This window comes from Oncorhynchus tshawytscha, linkage group LG19 (genome assembly GCF_018296145.1).
Source record: "Oncorhynchus tshawytscha isolate Ot180627B linkage group LG19, Otsh_v2.0, whole genome shotgun sequence".
Lineage (NCBI taxonomy): Eukaryota > Metazoa > Chordata > Actinopteri > Salmoniformes > Salmonidae > Oncorhynchus > Oncorhynchus tshawytscha.
Window position 1 is genome coordinate 56,798,526 of NC_056447.1, and position 22,137 is coordinate 56,820,662.

General features: G+C 42.2%; 1 protein-coding gene across 1 annotated transcript; it reads right to left on the bottom strand.

The window, feature by feature from the left end:
• Positions 1 to 1,178: 1,178 nt before the first annotated feature.
• LOC121840109 (intestinal mucin-like protein) lies at positions 1,179 to 20,316 on the bottom strand. Its single transcript, XM_042301949.1, has 13 exons — positions 20,011 to 20,316; positions 19,250 to 19,433; positions 18,552 to 18,762; positions 18,034 to 18,212; positions 17,692 to 17,761; positions 16,782 to 16,924; positions 16,661 to 16,692; positions 12,751 to 12,919; positions 11,426 to 11,466; positions 10,985 to 11,113; positions 10,712 to 10,751; positions 1,569 to 1,689; positions 1,179 to 1,364 (listed from the first exon to the last, which is right to left on the bottom strand). The coding sequence occupies exons 1-13, from the start codon at positions 20,299 to 20,301 to the stop codon at positions 1,184 to 1,186; spliced, it is 1,791 nt and encodes a 596-aa protein (XP_042157883.1). The 5' UTR covers positions 20,302 to 20,316; the 3' UTR covers positions 1,179 to 1,183.
• Positions 20,317 to 22,137: the final 1,821 nt, after the last annotated feature.

Here is a 22,137-nt window from a genome sequence, read left to right on the forward strand (position 1 = left end):
TCTGAGCAGCTAACTGATCGCTGCTGCTGTACATAGTCTATTGGTAAATAGCCCACCCATTTTCACCTACCTCATCCCCATACTTTTTTTATTTATTTACTTGCTCTTTTGCACACCAATATCTCTACCTGTACATGACCATCTGATCATTTATCACTCCAGTGTTAATCTGCAAAATTGTAATTATTCGCCTACCTCCTCATGCCTTTTGCACACATTGTATATAGACTCCCCCTTTGTTTTCTACTGTGTTATTGACTTGTTAATTGTTTATTCCATGTGTAACTCTGTGTTGTCTGCTCACACTGCTATGCTTTATCTTGGCCAGGTCTCAGTTGCAAATGAGAACTTGTTCTCAACTGGCCTACCTGGTTAAATAAAGGTGAAATAAATAAAAAATAATAATAAAAAAATTCTGGTAAAAACAGGAAACCAAGAAATAACAGACGTAGCGGCAATAGCCATAAAATGCATAAATGTTTAGGGTAAAATGCATTGTCTATTGTATAGGACAGGAAACCAAAGCAAGGCCATGAGTGCATAGGACAGCTGGACATACCAAGGTCAGAGGGACACACAAAGGAGGGTGTCAGCCAAATGACCAACAGATGGACTATAGACATAGTACATATATCATTCATAGGACACGAAAGGGTCCTGCCACCATTATAATCTAATCATAATCTAATCAAGAGCGGATATAGGCGTTATTAGGCATGAACAAGCAGGACGCCTGAACTGAATGATAATGGTGGCAGATGTCCTGAGGGAAGTAACTTCATTAAAATATGAAATGGACTGTGTGTATAAATACAGAGCCAGTGCTCTGGGAAAGTGTGTGTTCCGCGGACCATCTAGGCTTCTGATATGTTTGTATTAAAAGCCTATATTGAATTCACAAATTCTTGTAAGTGTTATAGTTTGTAACGATTCTCCCCGACACTAGTCACACATTGACGCACTTGACAATATGAAATAAAACAAGAAAGATAATGACTTCATGCTTCTTCATCAGTTTAATAGGTTTGCATAATGTCTATGATAGTGGAGAGAAAGAACATACAGTTCATGAAAGTAGCCTATATGATAATGAGACAGACCCTATTGGTTCCCTTTAGATAAAACAATGTAATATTCCATGCAGGTAAATAAGAACACTTCAAAAGACTTCATTCATCAAGGCCTAATCTAAGTGGTTCTTCTTGTCACACTCAGAGTCATGGCAGCCACACTTATCAATGTAAATGTAGGACTGCATGATCTTCTTCCCATCAGGGCAGACCATCTCCACCTTCCTCTCCCTGGTAGACATCTCTTGACAGCAGGAGCAGGAGTGCATCAGGGTGTTTTTCTCTGCAGAGTATCTAGCAAACAGGACACACACACAACACTGTTAGAAACAGTACCACATTTATTCTGCCATAGGTCAACTCCCATTGAAATCTTACCCTTCAATCCAATTCCCCGCATACACATTTCTGCAAAACCCAAATGCATGTTGCGTTTGTTCCTGTGTGCTTTTTCGGTGTGTGTGTGTGTGTGTGTTCTTATTTAGAATTTGTATTCACATAGAAGACGTTCCACAGGATCCCCCGCAGGCTGAGATTTCCACCGGCACAGAGGACCTGCAGTTATTCACCTCTAGGTAGGTGGTGGTGTTCTTCACATCACAGTGACTGATTAAAGTGCCTGTGGAGGTAGACAGAGTTAAGGAGGACATTTAAAAGTGGTGAGTTTCCCCCTTACTTTAACTCAAAATTGATTTATTGAGTCATAAGAGGTTATAACCTCTTATAAACCTGACCTCTTATGAACATAACCTCTTATGAACCTGACCTCTTATGAACATAACCTCTTATGAAACTGACCACTTATGAACATGACCTCTTATGAACCTGACCTCTTATGAACATAACCTCTTATGAACCTGACCTCTTATGAACATGACCTCTTATGAACATAACCTATTATGAACCTGACCTCTTATGAACCTGACCTCTTCTGAACATAACCTCTTATGAACATAAGCTCTTATGAACCTGACCTCTTCTGAACATAACCTCTTATGAACATAACCTCTTATGAACCTGACCACTTATGAACATAACCTCTTATGAACATAAGCTCTTATGAACCTGACCTCTTATGAACTTATGTTCATAAGAGGTCATGTTCATAAGAGGTGAGGTTCATAAGCCTTGGTTTCATGCATGTTAACATTAGAGGCCTACTCCCCAAGGTTGTTTTACTTACTGCTTTAGCACACTCTGCCAACCCAGATGTCTTAGCCGTGTCTGAATCCTGGCTTAGGAAAACCACCAAAAACCCTGAAATATCCATTGCTAACTATAACGTTTTCCGCCAAGATAGAACTGCCAAAGAGGGCGGTGTTACAATCTACAGCAAAGATAGCCTGCAGAGTTCTGAATTACTTTCTAAGTCTGTACCCAAACTACTTGAGCTTCTACTTCTAAAAATTCACCTTTCCAGAAACAAGTCTCTCACTGTTGCCGCTTGCTATAGACCTCCCTCTGCCCCCAGTTGTGCTCTCGATACTATATGTGAACTCATTGCCCACCATCTATCTTCTGAGCTCGTGCTACTAGGTGACCTAAAATGGGACATGCTTAACACCCCGGCCATCCTACAAACTAAGGTTGATGCCCTCAATCTCACACAAATTATCAATGAACCTACCAGGTACAACCCCAAATCAGTAAACACGAGCACCCTCATAGATGTCATCCTAACTAATTCGCCCTCCAAATACACCTCTACTGTTTTCAATCAAGATCTCAGCGATCACTGCCTCATTGCCTGCATCCGTAATGGGTCTGCGACCAAATGATCACCCCTCATCACTGTCAAACGCTCCCTGAAATACTTCTGCGAGCAGGCCTTTCTAATCGACCTGGCCGGGGTATCCTGGAATGACATTGACCTCATCCCGTCAGTAGATGATGCCTGGCTATTCTTTAAAAGTGCCTTCCTCACCATCTTAAATAAGCATGCCCCTCTCAAAAAATGTAGAACTAGGAATAGATATAGTCCTTGGTTCACTCCAGACCTGTCTGCCCTTGACCAGCACAAAAACATCCTGTGGTGTTCTGCATTAGTATCAAATAGCCCCTGTGATATGCAACTTTTCAGGGAAGTTAGGAACAAATATACACAGGCAGTTAGAAAAGCTAAGGCAAGCTTTTTCAAACAGAAATTTGCATCCTGTTGCACTAACTCAAAAAAGTTCTGTGACACTGTAAAGTCCATGGAGAATAAGAACACCTCCTCCCAGCTGCCCACTGCTCTGAGGCTAGGAAACACTGCCACCACCGATAAATCCGCTATAATTGAGAATTTCAATAAGCCTTTCTCTACGGCTGGCCATGCTTTCCACATCGCTACCCCTACCCCGGTCAACTGCCCGGCACCCTCCACAGCAACCCGCCAAAGCCCTCACCATTTCTCCTTTACCCAAATCCAGATAGCCGATGTTCTGAAAGAGCTGCAAAATCTGGACCCCTACAAATCAGCCGGGCCAGACAATCTGGACCCTCTCTTTCTAAACTTATCTGCCAAAATTGTTGCAACCCCTATTACAAGCCTGTTCAACCTCTCTTTCGTATCGTCTGAGATTCCCAAAGATTGGAAAGCTCCTGCGGTCATCCCCCTCTTCAAAGGGGGTGACACTCTAGACCCAAACTGCTACAGACCTATATCTATCCTACCCTGTCTTTCTAAGGTCTTCGAAAGCCAAGTTAACAAACAGATTACTGACCATTTCGAATCCCACCATACCTTCTCCGCTTTGCAATCTGGTATCAGAGCTGGTCATGGGTGCACCTCAGCCACGCTCAAGGTTCTAAACGACATCATAACCGCCATCGATAAGAGACATTACTGTGCAGCCGTATTCATCGACCTGGCCAAGGCTTTCGACTCTGTCAATCACAACATTCTTATTGGCAGACTCAACAGCCTTGGATTCTCAAATGATTGCCTCGCCTGGTTTACCAACTACTTCTCTGATAGAGTTCAGTGTGTCAAATTGGAGGGCCTGTTGTCTGGACCTCGGACAGTCTCTATGGGTGGGCCACAGGGTTCAATTCTCAGGCCGACTCCCTTTTCTGTATACATCAATGATGTTGCTCTTGCTGCTGGTGATTCTCTGATCCACCTCTACACAGACGACACCATTCTGTATCCTTCTGGCCCCTCCTTGGACACTGTTTACTAACCTCCAGACGAGCTTCAATGCCATACAACTCTCCTTCCGTGGCCTCCAACTGCTCTTAAACGCAAGTAAAACTAAATGCATGCTTTTCAATCGATCGCTGCCCGCACCTGCTTGCCCGTCCAGATTCACTACTCTGGATGGCTCTGACTTAGAATACGTGGACAACTACAAATACCTGGGTGTCTGGTTAGACTGTAAACTCTCCTTCCAGACTCACATTAAGGATCCTCAATCCAAAATTACATCTAGAATCGGCTTCCTTTTTCACAACAAAGCATCCTTCACTCATGCTGCCAAACACACCCTCGTAAAACCGACCATCCTACCGATCCTCGACTTTGGTGATGTCATCTATAAAATAGCCTCCAACACTCTACTCAACAAATTGGATGCAGTCTATCACAATGCCATCCGTTTTGTCACCAAAGCCCCTTACACTACCCACCATTGCGACCTGTATGCTCTCGTTGGTTGGCCCTCGCTTCATACTCGTCGCCAAACCCACTGGCTACAGGTTATCTACAAGTCTCTGCTAGGTAAAGCCCCGCCTTATCTCAGCTCACTGGTCAACATAGCAGCACCCACTTGTAGCACGGGCTCCAGCAGGTATATCTCACTGGTCACCTCCAAAGCCAATTCCTTCTTTGGTCGTCTTTCCTTCCAGTTCTCTGCTGCCCATGACTGGAACGAATTGCAAAAATCTCTGAAGCTGGAGACTCACATCTCCCTCACTAGCTTTAAGCACCAGCTGTCAGAGCATTTTACAGAGTACTGCACCTGTACTTAGCCTATCTGTAAACAGCCCATCTATCTACCTACCTCATCCCCATACTGGTATTTATTTATTTATTTTGCTCCTTTGCACCCCAGTATCTCTACCTGCACATTCATCTTCTGCCGATCTACCATTCCAGTGTTTAATTGCTATATTGTAATTACTTCGCCACCATGGCCTATTTATTTCCTTAACTTACCTCATTTGCACTCACTGTATATAGACTTTTTGTTTTCTTTTGTTCTACTGTATTAGCTGTATGTTTTGTTTATTCCATATGTAACTCTGTGTTGTTGTATGTGTCGAATTGCTCGCTTTATCTTGGGCAGCTCTCAGTTGTAAATGAGAACTTGTTCTCAACTAGCCTACCTATTTAAATAAAGGTCAAATACATTTTTTTTTTAAATAAGAGGTCAGGTTCATAAGAGGTCAGGTTCATAAGAGGTCAGGTTCATAAGAGGTCAGGTTCATACGAGGTCAGGTTCATAAGAGGTCAGGTTAAGTAGTAACATTAACACGATGCCTTCTAATTGCAGTCGCTGTGCTCATAATATACAGGAGAACGATCGCCTGGTGAGGATGTGCTGCAAGTTTGTGACACCAGTAAGTACAGATAGTAACGTTAGTATAAATCCCCTCGCACGGTCCCCGCAGCCGGGCTTTCTCATGGCTTCTGGAGGCAATTGCTGTAGGAATGCTCAACCGGTGTCGCTCATTCAGCCGACAGAAACTTTCAACCAGTTTTGCCCGTTAAGCAAGGGGTCGGAGTCTGAGGCCGAGCATCTCTGGTCTCTACTCCTCCCGTTACGGGATCTGAGACACCGAAGCCTCACACCAATATCTCTGACAAATTGAAAACCCTAGTCATTGCAGACTCCATTACCCGCAGTATTAGACTTAAAACGAATCATCCAGCGATCATACACTGTTTACCAGGGGGCAGGGCTACCGACGTGAAGGCTAATCTGAAGACGGTGCTGGCTAAAGCTAAAACTGGCGAATATAGCGATATTGTTATCCACCTCGGCCACAACGATGTTAGGATGAAACAGTCAGAGGTCACAAAGCGCAACATAGCTTCAGTGTGTAAATCAGCTAGAAAGATGTGTCGGCATCGAGTAATTGTCTCTGGCCCTCTCCCAGTTAGGTGGAGTTAGGAGCTCTACAGCAGTCTCACAACTCAATGGCTGGTTGAAACTGTTTTCTGCCCCTCCCAAAAGATAGAATTTGTAGATAATTGGCCCTCTATCTGGGACTCACTCACAAACAGGACCAGGCCTGGCCTGCTGAGGAGTGACAGACTCCATCCTAGCTGGAGGGGTGCTCTCATCTTATCTTCCAACATAGACAGGGCTCTAACTCCTCTAGCTCCACAATGGAATAGGGTGTAGGACAGGCAGCAGGCTGTTAGCCAGCCTGCCAGCATAGTGGAGTCTGCCACTAGCATAGTCAGTGTAGTCAGCTCAGCTATCCCCATTGAGACCGTGTCTGTGCCTTAATCTAGGTTGACCAAAACTAAACATGGCGGTGTTCGCCTTAGCAATCTCATTAGAATGAAGACGACTTCCATTCAAGACAGCAGCATACCACCCTGCATACCACTCCTGGCTTGCTGCTGAAGCTAAGCAGGGTTGGTCCTGGTCAGTTCCTGGATGGGAGACCAGATGTTGCTGGAAGTGGTGTTGGAGGGCCAGTAGGAGGCACTCTTTCCTCTGGTGTAAAACTAATATAGTGATTGGGGACACTGTTCTCTGTAGGGTGCTGTCTTTTGGATGGGATGTTTAACAGTGATCCTGACTCTCTGAGGTCATTAAAGATCCCATGGCACTTATTGTAGGAGTGTTAACCCTGGTGTCCTGGCTAAATTCCCAATCTGGCCCTCAAATCATCATGGTCCCCTAATAATCCCCAGTTTACAATTGGCTCATTCATCCCCCTCCTCTCCCCTGTAACTATTCCCCAGGTTGTTGCTGCAAATGAGAACGTGTTCTCAGTCAACTTACCTGGTACAATAACGGATAAATAATTCCTGCAATTATTAAAAGAGATTGTGATAGCGCACATCTCAAAATAGGGCTACTTAATGTTAGATCCTTCACTTCAAAGGCAGTTACAGTCAATGAACTTATCACTGATCATAACCTTGATGTGATTGGCCTGACTGAAGCATGGCATAAGCCTGAAGAATTTACTGTGTTAAATGAGGCCTTTCATTCTGGTTATACTAATGACCATATCCCACGCAAAGACCGAGGTGTTGCTATCATTTACGATAGCAAATTTCGATTTACAAAAATTTAAAATTATGTTTTCGTCTTTTGAGCTTCTAGTCATGGAATCTATGCAGTCTACTCAATCACTTTTATAGCTACTGTTTACAGACCTCCTTGGCCAAATACAGCGTTCCTCACTAAGTTCCCTGAATTCCTATCGAACCTTGTAATCATAGCTGATAATATTCAAATGTTTGGTGATTTTAATATTCAGATGGAAAAGTCCACAGGCCCACTACAAAAAGGCTTTCGGAGCCATCATCGACTCAGTGGGTTTTGTCCAACATGTCTCTGGACCTACTCACTGTCACAGTCATACTCTGGACCTAGTTTTGTCCCATGGAATAAATGTTGTGGATCTTAATGTTTTTCCTCATAATCCTGGACTATCGGACCACCATTTTATTACGTTTGCAATCGCAACAAATAATCTGTTCAGACCCCAACCAAGGAACATCAAAAGTCATGCTATAAATTCTCAGACAACCTAAAGATTCCTTGATGCCCTTCCAGACTCCCTCTGCCTACCCAAGGACGTCAGAAGAGAAAAATCAGTTAACCACCTAACTGAGGAACTCAATTTAACCTTGCGCAATACCCTAGATGCAGTTGCACCCCTGAAAACTAAAAACATTTGTCATAAGAAACTAGCTCCCTGCTATATACAAAATACCCGAGCTCTGAAGCAAACTTCCAGAAAATTGGAACGGAAATGGCGCAACTCCAAACTGGAAGTCTTCCGACTAGCTTGGAAAGACAGTACCGTGCAGTATTGAAGAGCACTCACTGCTGCTCAATCATCCTATTTTTCCAACTTAATTGAGGGAAATAAGAACAATCCAAAATGTATTTTTGATACTGTCACAAAGCTAACTAAAAAACAGCTTCCCCAAGAGAGGATGGTTATCACTTCAGCAGTAATAAATTCATGACCTTCTTTGAGGAAAAGATCATGATCCTTAGAAAGCAAATTACGGACTCCTCTTTAAATCTAAGTATTCCTCCAAAGCTCAGTTGTCCTGAGTCTGCACAACTCGGCAAGGACCTAGGATCAAGAGAGACACAAGTTTTTTAGTAATATATCTCTTGACACAATGATGAAAATAATCATGGCCTCTAAACCCTCAAGCTGCATACTGGACCCTATTCCAACTAAACTACTGAAAGAGCTGCTCCCTGTGCTTGGCCCTACTATGTTGAACATAATAAACGTCTCTCTATCCAAAAAAAGTGCCAGTAATAAAGCCTCTCTTGAAAAAGCCAAACCTTGACCCAGAAAATACAAAACACTATCGGCCTACATCAAATCTTCCATTCTTCTCAAACCTTTTAGAAAAGGCTGATGCGCAGGAACTCACTTCCTTCCAGAAGACAAACAATGTATATGAAATGCTTCAGTCTGGTTTTAGACCCCATCACAGCACTGAGACTGCACTTGTGAAGGTGGTAAATTACCTTTTAATGGCTTCAGACCATCTGCATCTGTCCTCGTGCTCATAGACCTTAGTTCTGCTTTTGATACCATCGATCCCCACATTCTTTTGGAGAGATTGGAAACCCAAGTGGGCGGCTGCAAATGTCCTACTTTTAAACTCGGACAGAACAAAGATGCTTATTCTAGGTCCCAAGAAAAAAAAAGATTGACGGTTGTACAGTCGTCTCAAATAAAACTGAAGGACCTCGGCTTTACTCTGGACCCTGATCTCTCTTTTGAGGAACATATCAAGACTGTTTCAAAGACAGCTTTTCTCCATCCACGTAACATTGTAAAAATCAAAAACTTTCTGTCAAAATTATGCAGAAAAAGGTATCCATGCTTTTGGTATCCATGCTCTTCTAGGTTAGACTACTGCAATGCTCTACTTTGTTAAGGCAACGACTGATTTCAAGATTTTACTGCTAACCTACAAAGCATTATATGGGCTTGCTCCTACCCATCTTTCCGGTTTGGTAGTGCCGTACATTCCTACACGTACTCTACGGTCACAAGATGCAGGCTTCCTAATTGGCCCTAGAATTTCAAAGCAAACAGCTGGAGGCAGGGCTTTCTCCTGTAGAGCTCCATTTTTATGGAATGGTCTGCCTACCCATGTGAGAGATGCAGACTCGGTCTTTACTGAAGACTCATCTCTTCAGTAGGTCATAAGATTGAGTGTAGTCTGGCCCAGGAGTGTGAAGGTAAACGGAAAGGCTCTGGAGCAACGAAACGCCCTTGCTGTCTCTGCCTGGCCGGTTCCCCTCTCTCAAATGGGATTCTCTGCCTCTAACCCTATTGCAGGGGCTGAGTCACTGGCTTACTGGTGCTCTTCCATGCCGTCCCTAGGAGGGGTGCGTCACTTGAGTGGGTTGAGTCACTGACGTGATCTTCCTGTCTGGGTTGTCGCCCCCTCCCACCCTCTTGGGTTGTGCCGTGGCGGAGATCTTTGTGGGCAAAACACGTCCTTGTCTCAGGATGGTAAGTTGGTGGTTGACGATATCCCTCTAGTGGTGTGGGGGCTGTGCTTTGGCAAAATGGGGGCGGTTATATCCTGCCTTTTTGGCCCTGTCCGAGGGTATCATCGGATGGGGCCACAGTGTCTCCTGACCCCTCCTGTCTCAGCCTTCAGTATTTATGCTGGAGTAGTTTGTGTCGGGGGGCTAGGGTCAGTCTGTTATATCTAGAGTACTTTTCCTGTCTTATCCGGTGTCCTGTGTGAATTTAAGTATGCTCTCTCTAATTCTCCATCTCTTTCTCTCTTTCTTTCTCTCTCTCGGAGGACCTGAGCCCTAGGACCATGCCTCAGGACCACCTGACATGATGACTCCTTGCTGTCCCCAGTCCACCTGGCCGTGCTGCTTCACCAGTTTCAACTGTTCTGCCTGCGGCTATGGAACCCTGACCTGTTAACCGGACGTGCTACCTGTCCCAGACCTGCTGTTTTTAACTCTCTAGTTTACCACAGCAGGAGTGGTAAAGATACTCTTCATGATCGGCTATGAAAAGCCAACTGACATTTACTCCTGAGGTGCTGACTTGTTGCACCCTCGACAACTACTGTGATTATTATTATTTGACCATGCTGGTCATTTATGAACATTTGAACATCTTGGCCATGTTCTGTTATAATCTCCACCCGGCACAGCCAGAAGAGGACAGGCCAACCCTCATAGCCTGGTTCCTCTCTAGGTTTCTTCCTAGGTTTTGGCCTTTCTAGGGAGTTTTTGCTTGCTGTTTGGGGTTTTAGACTGGGTTTCTGTACAGCACTTTGAGATATCAGCTGATGTAAGAAGGGCTATATAAATTCATTTGATTTGATAAGTGGTTATGTTCATAAGAGGTCAGGTTCATAAGAAGTCATGTTTGATGTAGATCGGATGTATAAACAATAAATACAACTCAGCACAAATCATTAAGATTTAGAAATGAATCATTATATTGTTTTAACTTACAGGTTGTGCAACATCCATTTGCATCAGTTTTCTCAGTTCCCTGTCAAAAAGAATAGTGTACAGCTCAATTTGGATATGACTAGTTACAGTCTAATGAGCTAGAGAACACAGTATAGATGTTATAATGGAAAACTATGATCATCTATGAATATGTTACTCGGGTGTAAATTCAATATAACCTACAAGCTACTATCAAATGAAGCAAGCAGTATATTTAGGTATAGTTACTTTACTTCAAACAAACACATTCAACCAGTTTCCTCATCTACTTACAGGGACACAGTCCTCTGGACGGAACACTGGGCATTCCAATTTGGATTCCACAACGATGAGCTGGTTGTTTGTCTTTGTGCATTCATACTTCACACAGCGGTCACTAGGGGGCGACCAAAACTCCCCAAGCTGTCAAGTAGCAAAAAAATAAATGTTGGTGATTTAACACTGTACGTTATAAAAACTTCAATATATAAGCGTTGAAAAATCATTTATAAACCTTTCAGAAATATATACATCATTAATCGAAAATGTAAACAAGCATTACAATTCTTAAGCATTTACACCTTTAACATTTATGATCATTTATGAACATTTCTAAGCATTTATATGTTCTCAGTAGTGAATCAATATTTAGGTTTATTTTATGCAAAATGTACAAATGATTTATTATAATATTGCTCTATTCTGCCAGAGTGTCAAAGAAGTGTCACTTCTCACCGTGTATTCAGTATTGTTGTGGACACAAACAGGTTTGGGCACTGAAAGAACACACAATAAAAGGATCAGACAATGGTTGAGACATAACAGTTGTTGAACGGTTAAGTTAGTCACAATTCCTGCACCATGTTACCATCATGACACCTGCACCATGTTACCATCATGACACCTGCACCATGTTACCATCATGACACCTGCACCATGTTACCATCATGACACCTGCACCATGTTACCATCATGACACCTGCACCATGTTACCATCATGACACCTGCACCATGTTACCATCATGACACCTGCACCATGTTACCATCATGACACCTGCACCATGTTACCATCATGACACCTGCACCATGTTACCATCATGACACCTGCTCCGTGTTACCATCATGACACCTGCACCATGTTACCATCATGACACCTGCACCATGATACCATCATGACACTTGCTCCATGATACCATCATGACACTTGCACCATGTTACCATCATGACACCTGCATCGTGTTACCATCATGACACCTGCACCATGTTATTATCATGACACCTGCACCATGTTAACATCATGACACCTGCACCGTGTTACCATCATGACACCAATATTTACATTCATCCTGGGTTTAATAATTAGCTCCAGGTTGAAGTTAAAGTCTAAGTACATGATATGTTTGAGTGAGCGCTGTGCCTTTCCACGTTCTTGGAATAGAAATATGAAGTCACTGTTTTATCACTTTACACAGTTTTTAAATTATGGTGCATGTTGGTCCAATGACAGGGTCCAATGACAGGGTCCAATGACAGGGTCCAATGACATGGTCCAATGACATGGTCCAATGACAGGGTCCAGTGACATGGTCAGTATAAAGGCTTCATAAACACTACAGAAATGTGTTACAAATAATCTATAACCATGTCAAATTAGACAAACCTGTGCTTTATAATTGGTGTGACAAAGGCATTTCCTAACACACCTGCTAAATGTCTTTGTTGTTACTTTTAAGTTTGGAATCAACATGCAGAACCTCCAGCAGAAAGAGAGGTAAGAAACCATTGGTCCACCAGCTCAGGGACAAGATACACTATTCACAGTCCAATGATTATGTCACAGAGTTATGGCACATTTATGAATCCTTTATAAAGCATGTTATAGATGCTTTGTAGCACCTTTATGTAGTGCTTATGAAGGCTTTATGAAGTAGCTAGAATGAAGAGCTGTTTGGTGCTAACATTCCACTCCTTGTCATATGCCAAACATTTAGCACAAACAGACTTGTACCCAGGTTACCTGGTAGCATGTTAAGGTGCCTCTCTATCCTGTCTCTACTCACCACATGTATTTATCTGACAGCAGTCCACCGTCTCATTGACCAACACCTCACCGTACTTCTTACAGGTAACAATTTCTTGGGGCGGATATTTCACTGGTTCACACTGGACACTCAGTGTGTCAGCATTACACGTGCACTTCTGGCAGTTACTGTACCAAGTCTCACCAAACTGTGTTGGGAGAAAACAAACACTGTTAGCAGAGACTTCAAATTTATTAAGACGAGGACTGGCCACCCGTCAGAGCCTGGTTCCTCTCTTGGTTTATTCCTAGGTTTCTGCCTTCTAGGGAGTTTTTGCTAGCCACTGTCTTTCTGGCTCTGCATTGCTTGCTCTTTGAGGTTTTAGGCTGAGTATGTGGAAAACACTTTGCGACCACTGCTGATGAAAAAAAGGGCTTTATCAAATACATCCGATTGATTGATAATAACAATAGGGCTCCAGCCTCTTCAGGGCTGGACAACTTACAAGCCCCAATGGAACTAGTAAACTGATTAAAATAATGGGGGTTCTATACAGAACCTTTTTGTTTGATTTATTTCACCTTTATTTAACCAGGTAGGCTAGTTGAAACAAGTTCTCATTTGTAACTGCGACCTGGCCAAGATAAAGCGTAGCAATTCAACACATACAACGACACAGAGTAACACATGGAATTAACAAAACATACAGTAGAACAAAAGAAAACAAAGTCTATATACAGTGAGTGCAAATGAGGTAAGTTATGGAAATAAATAGGCCATGGTGGCGAAGTAATTACAATATAGCAATTAAACACTGGAATGGTAGATCGGCAGAAGATGAATGTGCAGGTAGAGATACTGAGGTGCAAAGGAGCAAAATAAATAAATAAATACCAGTATGGGGATGAGGTAGGTAGATAGATGGGCTGTTTACAGATAGGCTATGTACAGGTGCAGTGATCTGTAAGCTGCTCTGACAGCTGGTGCTTAAAGCTAGTGAGGGAGATGTGAGTCTCCAGCTTCAGAGATTTTTGCAATTCGTTCCAGTCATGGGCAGCAGAGAACTGGAAGGAAAGATGACCAAAGAAGGAATTGGCTTTGGGGGTGACCAGTGAGATATACCTGCTGGAGTGCGTGCTATGGGTGGGTGCTGCTATGGTGACCAGTGAGCTGAGATAAGGCGGGGCTTTACCTAGCAGAGACTTGTAGATAACCTGTAGCCAGTGGGTTTTGTCACGCCCTGGCCTTAGTATTCTGTGTTTTCTTTATTATGTTGGTTAGGCCAGGGTGTGACATGGGTGATTAATGTGTCTTGTTTTGTCTAGGGGTTTTGTACTCTATGGGGTTGTGTTCAGTTGAGTGTTCTAGGTAAGTCTATGGTTGCCTGGAATGGTTCTCAATCAGAGGCAGGTGTTTATCGTAGTCTCTGATTGGGAACCATATTTAGGCAGCCATATTCTTTAGGTATCTTGTGGGTGATTGTTCCTGTCTCTGTGTTTTGCACCAGTTAGGATTTTTGTTTTTTCTCCATGTTTTCTTATTTTGTAAAGTGTTCACGTTTTCATCTTTCATTAAGATGTTTATAAATAAGCACGCTGCGTTTTGGTCCGCCTCTCCTTCCCAGGAAGAAAACCGTTACAGGTTTGGCGACGAGTATTAAGCGAGGGCCAATCAACGAGAGCGTACAGGTCGCAATGGTGGGTAGTGTATGGGGATTTTGGTGACAAAACGGATGGAACTGTGATAGACTGCATCCAGTTTGTTGAGTAGAGTGTTTTATAGATCATAGACATCACCAGAGTCGAGGATCGGTCGGATGGTCAGTTTTACGAGGGTATGTTTGGCAGCATGAGTGAAGGATGCTTTGCTGCGATATAGGAAGCCGATTCTAGATTTAATTTTGGAGATTGGAGATGCTTAATGTGAGTCTGGAAGGAGAGTTTACAGTCTAACCAGACACCCAGGTATTTGTAGTTGTCCACGTATTCTAAGTCAGAGCCGTCCAGAGTAGTGAATCTGTCCGGGCAAGCAGGTGCGGGCAGTGATCGATTGAATAGCATACATTTAGTTTAATTTGTGTTTAACAGCAGTTGGAGGCCAAGGAAGGAGTTGTATGGCTTTGAAGCTCGTCTGGAGGTTCGTTAACACAGTGTCCAAGGAGGGGCCAGAAGTATACAGAATGGTGTCGTCTGTGTAGAGGTGGATCAGAGAATCACCAGCAGCAGGAGCAACATCATTGATGTATGCAGAAAATCGTATACAGAGTCGGCCCGAGAATTGAAGCCTGTGGCCCACCCATAGAGTCTGTCAGAGGTCCAGACAAATGGCCTTCTGATTTGACACACTGAACTCTATCAGAGAAGTAGTTGGTAAACCAGGCGAGGCAATCATTTGAGAATCCAAGGCTGTCGAGTCTGCCAATAAGAATGTTGTGATTGACAGAGTCGAAAGCCTTGGCCAGGTCGATGAATACAGCTGCACAGTAATGTCTCTTATCGATGGCGGTTATGATGTCGTTTAGAACCTTGAGCGTGGCTGAGGTGCACCCATGACCAACTCTGAAACCAGATTGCATGGCGGAGAAGGTATGGTGGGATTCGAAATGGTCAGTAATCTGTTTGTTAACTTGGCTTTCGAAGACCTTAGAAAGACAGGGTAGGATAGATATAGGTCTGTAGCAGTTTGGGTCTAGAGTGTCACCCCCTTTGAGGACGGGGATGACCGTGGCAGCTTTCCAATCTTTGGGAATCTCAGACGATGCGAAAGAGAGGTTGAACAGGCTTGTAATAGGGGTTGCAACAATTTCGGCAGATAAGTTTAGAAAGAGAGGGTCCAGATTGTCTAGCCCGGCTGATTTGTAGGGGTCCAGATTTTGCAGCTCTTTCAGAACATCAGTTATCTGGATTTGGGTGAATGAGAAATGGTGGGGGCTTTGGCCGGTTGCTGTGGAGGGTGCCGGGCAGTTGACCGGGGTAGGGGTAGCCTACCCCGGTGGAAAGCATGGCCAGCCGTAGAGAAATTCTTCTTGAAGTTCTCAATTATAGTGGATTTATCAGTGGTGACAGTGTTATCTAGCCTCAGAGCAGTGGGCAGCTGGGAGGAGGTGTTCTTATTCTCCATGGACTTTACAGTGTCACAGAACTTTTTTGAGTTAGTGCAACAGGATGCAAATTTCTGTTTGAAAAAGCTTGCCTTAGCTTTTCTAACTGCTTTTGTATATTTGTTCGTAACTTCCTGAGAAGTTGCACATCACGGGGCTATTTGATGCTCATGCAGAACACCACAGGATGTTTTTGTGCTGGTCAAGGGCAGACAGGTCTGGAGTGAACCAAGGACTATATCTATTCCTAGTTCTACATTTTTTGAGAGGGACATGCTTATTTAAATTGGTGAGGAAGGCACTTTTAAAGAATAGCCAGGCATCATCTACTGACGGGATGAGGTCAATGTCATTCCCGGATACACCGGCCAGGTTGATTAGAAAGGCCTGCTCGCAGAAGTGTTTCAGGGAGCGTTTGACAGTGATGAGGGGTGGTCGTTTGGTCGCAGACCCATTACGGATGCAGGCAATGAGGCAGTGATCGCTGAGATCTTGATTGAAAACAGCAGAGTTGTATTTGGAGGGCGAATTAGTTAGGATGACGTCTATGAGGAGGCCCGTGTTTACTGATTTGGGGTTGAACCTGGTAGGTTCATTGATAATTTGTGTGAGATTGATGGCATCAAGATTAGTTTGTACGATGGCCGGGGAGTTAAGCTAAACTGTCCCAGTTTAGGTCACCTAGTAGCACGAGCTCAGAAGATAGATGGGGGCAATCAATTCACATATGTTATCGAGGGCACAGCTGGGGGCAGAGGGAGGTCTTGTTTCTGGAAAGGTAAATGTTTAGAAGTAGGAGCTCAAATTGAGCTTAATGTGAAGTGAGCTGTTGAACATCCACATTATTACCTGTTTGGGTTGTCCATCAGGTCCTGTGCATCCTTGAAGGGAAAATAAGATCTTAGGTCATACATGCTGGTACTTTGAGACACAATTAAACAATGTATTCCTCAAACTGACACATCCTTACCACAGTCACGAACACAGGTGTCAGAGAATGTGTTGAACAAGATGGTACCCTCAGGGCAGAAACAGCCCTCCATGAATGAGTCACATACAATGTCACGGGTCATTTGTGCTCCCTGACATGAATGCACATATTTTTCATTGTATCTATGATAAGAAAAATCTATTAATTACAGACTAGAAACTTTGGCATAGACTGGAAACCTTTAAGAATGCATGTACTTTAGGTAGTGGTGTAAAATAATGAGATGGGAAAGAGATGCGATGGGAATGAGACGAGATGGGAATGAGATGGGAATGAGAATGAGATGAGATGGGAATGAGATGAGAATGAGATGAGTTGAGTTAAGAATGAGATGGGAATGAGATGGGAATGAGTTGAGATGGGAATGAGTTGAGATGGGAATGAGTTGAGATGGGAATGAGTTGAGATGGGAATGAGTTGAGATGGGAATGAGTTGAGATGGGAATGAGTTGAGATGAGATGGGAAGGACATGAGATGGTAATGACATGAGATGGGAATGAGATGAGATGGGAATGAGATGAGAATGAGTTGGGAATGAGATGAGAATGAGATGAGAATGAAATGGGAATGAGATGAGAATGAAATGGGAATGAAATGGGAATGAGATGGGAATGAGATGAGAATGAGATGAGATGAAATGGGAATGAAATGGGAATGAGATGGGAATGAGATGGGAATGAGATGAGATGGGAATGAGTTGAGATGAGATGGGAATGAGTTGAGATGGGAATGAGAATGAGATGGGAATGAGATGGGAATGAGAATGAGATGGGAATGAGAATGAGATGGGAATGAGAATGAGATGGGAATGAGAATGAGATGGGAATGAGAATGAGATGGGAATGAGAATGAGATGAGATGGGAATGAGATGGAAATGAGATGGATACCTTGAATTGCATGTTGGCTGGATAGTAGAGCCACATGCCTTATACACTTTGGTCTTAGGGCATGTCAGTTCTGTAAATAGGGTCAAGACGGAATGAAAGACAAAACAGTATGTACACAATTTGTAAATGCAGGTTGTCAAAATACAAAAAATGTATGTAAATCGTGAAGTTATTAGAATGATTTAAAATCGTATTAACATCTATCCTGCATCCGAAATTGGATCCTATTCCCTACTTAGGTCACCACTTATTGCCGGAGCCTGGTCAAAAGCAGTGCACTATGTAAGGAATAGGATCCCATTGGGGACACAGGTCTTATTGGATATGAAAGTCCTTCCTTACCACATTTTCCATTAGTTGATTTCCTCCAGTCGATACAGACTCCAGCTGCTGCACACCTCACGGCGTAGGCTTCCAGGCTGGAGCAGCCGACTGAGATATTTGGCATGTGGCAGACATCAAACTTACAGGCCTCGAAGAAGGGTTGTTGTGGGATAACGTCATGGCATTGCTTAAAGACCCTTCCAAAATAAAGAACCCATTTCAGTTATTATATCGGCCTAACCCAAAAGGGGCTATAACATGTCAAAACATATCACTTAGAAATATTGATTACTGTATGCCTTACACGCTAAATTATTTGTGAAGCATCTATGAAGTTCCGATGAATATGACATATTTTATACGGCATAAACAGTCTGCAAGATACTTTTGGTTCTAAGTTATGGAACAACAACCCTTGCCTTTACCGGAGAGTTTACAGACGTGTATGTATACAGTGTCACAGCAACCTCAATCAGATTCCCTTGTCTTTGTAATATAGCTGTCTCTTTGTGTTATTACAAGGTTACACGTCTTACGGGCTAAGTATGATGTCACAGATTGATGTCTTTCTTGATGGGCAGGTTGGAGGCTTAGGGGTAGGTGGGGTAGGTGGGGTAGAGGGTTGCCGTTCACAGTAGGGTTTTTTAACATCAGGAATCTTCCATTCATGAGCCATCCCAGGACATGATGGGTCAATCTGTCCATTCGGTAATCTGCAATCGTTTTTCCTGATATTGTCACAGGTACCTTTATAAAGGTACAATAAATATGGGAATGAGAGAAAACACAAGTTATTTTATGCCAGAAACAGCTGCTCATAACTTTAAGCCTACCTACAGTATCTTTTAATTGGTTTTTCTATCATTGTAACTGTACAGTGATCTTTAATGCCATGGAAATGCAATAACACGCAACAAAATAACATTAAATCATTGCAACAAAAGTTCAGTTTACTCACAGAGTACTACAAGCTGTTCATCTGATTCATACTTAAAGTGTTTTTGGTCTACACAATGGATGCATCCCAAATGGGACCCTATTCCCCCTGGTTAAAAGGAGTGAACAGCAATGGGACCCTATTCCTCCTGGTTAAAAGGAGTGAACAGCAATGGGACCCTATTCCCCCTGGTTAAAAGGAGTGCACTACAATGGGACCCTATCCCCCTGGATAAAAGGAGTGCACTACATTGGGAGCAGTGTGCCATTTGGGATGCAGTAACGCCTACATACTTACCACACTGCCCCTCTGTGTTGTTGTGGAATAGGGAGTTTGGCAGGGTGACACTGAACATAAGGGACTTAAACATCACTGTTGCTTTAATGGCAGGGATCTTCAACAGTAACTCCACCCCAGTGCTGGTGATCATGAGGTCTTCATTAGAAAAGGTCGGGAAGATCTGATTTCCATTGATGTAAACCTTGTGAATGATAAGGAAAAACATTACATTACGAATGAGAGTAGAGAACAGAATAACATTACAATAATGTAGATAAGATAGGAACAGTTTCCAGAACTAAATGAAGTCACAAGGAGAGTTGGTAGTCTGTTAATGATTTGTCAATATAATGAAATTCTTTGAAATGTCATGGGAATGTTTCAGATACCTTGATGATGGTTTTGAGTTTATGTGACGGCATCATCAAAGTGGTTAACCAATATGTAATGTTGCTAAATAACTATTTGTAACTACTGTAGTGTAGTACTGCAGATTACATTTGTTGTAGTCGGCAAGATCAGATATCCCTATTAATCAATACCACCACGTTACAAAAAGTCAATAATACATTTCAAAATATGAAGCTAGATTATTTTAAGTCTTAAAGTGGTATGATATTGTCTATCTCAAATAATGTCTGTATCAAATAATATCTATTTCAAAGAATGTCTATATCAAATAATGTCTGTATCAAAGAATGTCTATCTCAAATCATTTCTATCTCAAAGTGTACTTTTTCAAAGTGTATAAATGTTTACAATAGCACAGTTATAATTACCATATTTGTTGTCACATTTAATCTCTTCGGAGTAAGAACGATTTTGTAAGACTTGTAATTGACAATCAGAGACTGAGGGCAGGTCGCATGTCCAGACGGATCACAGTTATAGTTGTCGATGATGACACTGAAGTTCTGTCGAGGAACTATTTCTTTAATCAAAACGTAGGTGCAGTTTTCCTGGAAACTGTAATATTGGCCATCAAATGTGACGTAATGAGGGTCTCCCCATCCATAGCATATACCTGAGAGATAGAACAGAAGAAGGTAACAAATAGATAGATCACTCATCAATACAAGAGTTTAAAGTCCTACTCCAGTCTCCTTTTCACCTCATTTAACACCTGATTTACTGAAAACAGCAGCTGGTCGAGGTATCCTCATGAAATGGCACAAGCTGATAACATCACAATGTCACCATCAGATCAGACCAAGGGTGCAACTTTCACTGGGGACGGGGGGTGGACGGGGGCATGTCTACCCCATTGTTTGGAGTGTTTATGCGACTGGATACAAATAATAATGATTATATAATCACTACTAAAACCAAAGATGCACACCTGGATCAGACCAACTCCTTGAAGTTTGCAGTTGTGTAAAAAAATATATATATATTTTGTTTAAAACATATTGTAATTCTTTACCTTTTAGTATGCGTTCTTACTGTATATATACTTCGGATATCACTTTACAACATGAACTACAGAACACTATGAACTACACAACACTATGAACTACACAACACTATGAACTACACAACACTATGAACTACACAACACTATAACTACACAACACTATGAGCTACACAACACTATGAACTACACACACTATGAACTACACAACACTATAACTACACAGCACTATGAACTACACAACACTATAACTACACAACACTATGAACTACACAACACTATAACTACACAACACTATGAACTACACAACACTATAACTACACAACACTATAACTACACAACACTATTAACTACACAACACTATGAACTACACAACACTATAACTACACAACACTATGAACTACACAACACTATAACTACACAACACTATGAACTACAGAACACTATGAACTACACAACACTATGAACTACACAACACTATGAACTACACAACACTAACTACACAACACTATAACTACACAACACTATGAGATACACAACACTATGAACTACACAGCACTATGAGCTACACAACACTATGAACTACACAACACTAACTACAGAACACTATAACTACACAACACTAACTTCAGAACACTATGAACTACACAACACTAACTACAGAACACTATGAACTACACAACACTATGAACTACACAACACTATGAACTAGACAACACTATAACTACACAACACTATAACTACACAACCCTAACTACACAACACTAACTACACAACACTATGAACTACACAACACTATGAACTACACAACACTATGAACTACACAACACTAACTACACAACACTATAACTACACAACACTATGAACTACACAACACTAACTACACAACACTATGAACTACACAACACTATGAGCTACACAACACTATGAACTACACAACACTATGAGCTACACAACACTATGAGCTACACAACACTATAACTACACAACACTATAACTACACAACACTATAACTACACAACACTATGAGCTACACAACACTATAACTACACAACACTATGAGCTACACAACACTATGAGCTACACAACACTATGAACTACACAACACTATGAGCTACACAACACTATGAACTACACAACACTATAACTACACAACACTATGAACTACACAACACTATGAGCTACACAACACTATGAGCTACACAACACTATGAACTACACAACACTATGAGCTACACAACACTATGAAGTACACAACACTATAACTACACAACACTATAACTACACAACACTATGAACTACACAACACTATGAGCTACACAACACTATGAACTACACAACACTATAACTACACAACACTATGAGCTACACAACACTATGAGCTACACAACACTATGAACTACACAACACTATAACTACACAACACTATGAGCTACACAACACTATAACTACACAACACTATGAGCTACACAACACTATGAGCTACACAACACTA

Bases quoted from the DNA above. Each gene is read 5' to 3' on its own strand.
- LOC121840109 (XM_042301949.1), bottom strand. From the start codon at position 20,301: ATGAGTGATCTATCTATTTGTTACCTTCTTCTGTTCTATCTCTCAGGT. The intron at 18,763-19,249 runs GTAAGTATGTAG...ACCTTTATAAAG, and splicing joins CAACACAGAGGGGCAGTGTG to GTACCTGTGACAATATCAGG. The intron at 10,752-10,984 runs GTAAGTAGATGA...TCTTTTTGACAG, and splicing joins GTCCAGAGGACTGTGTCCCT to GGAACTGAGAAAACTGATGC.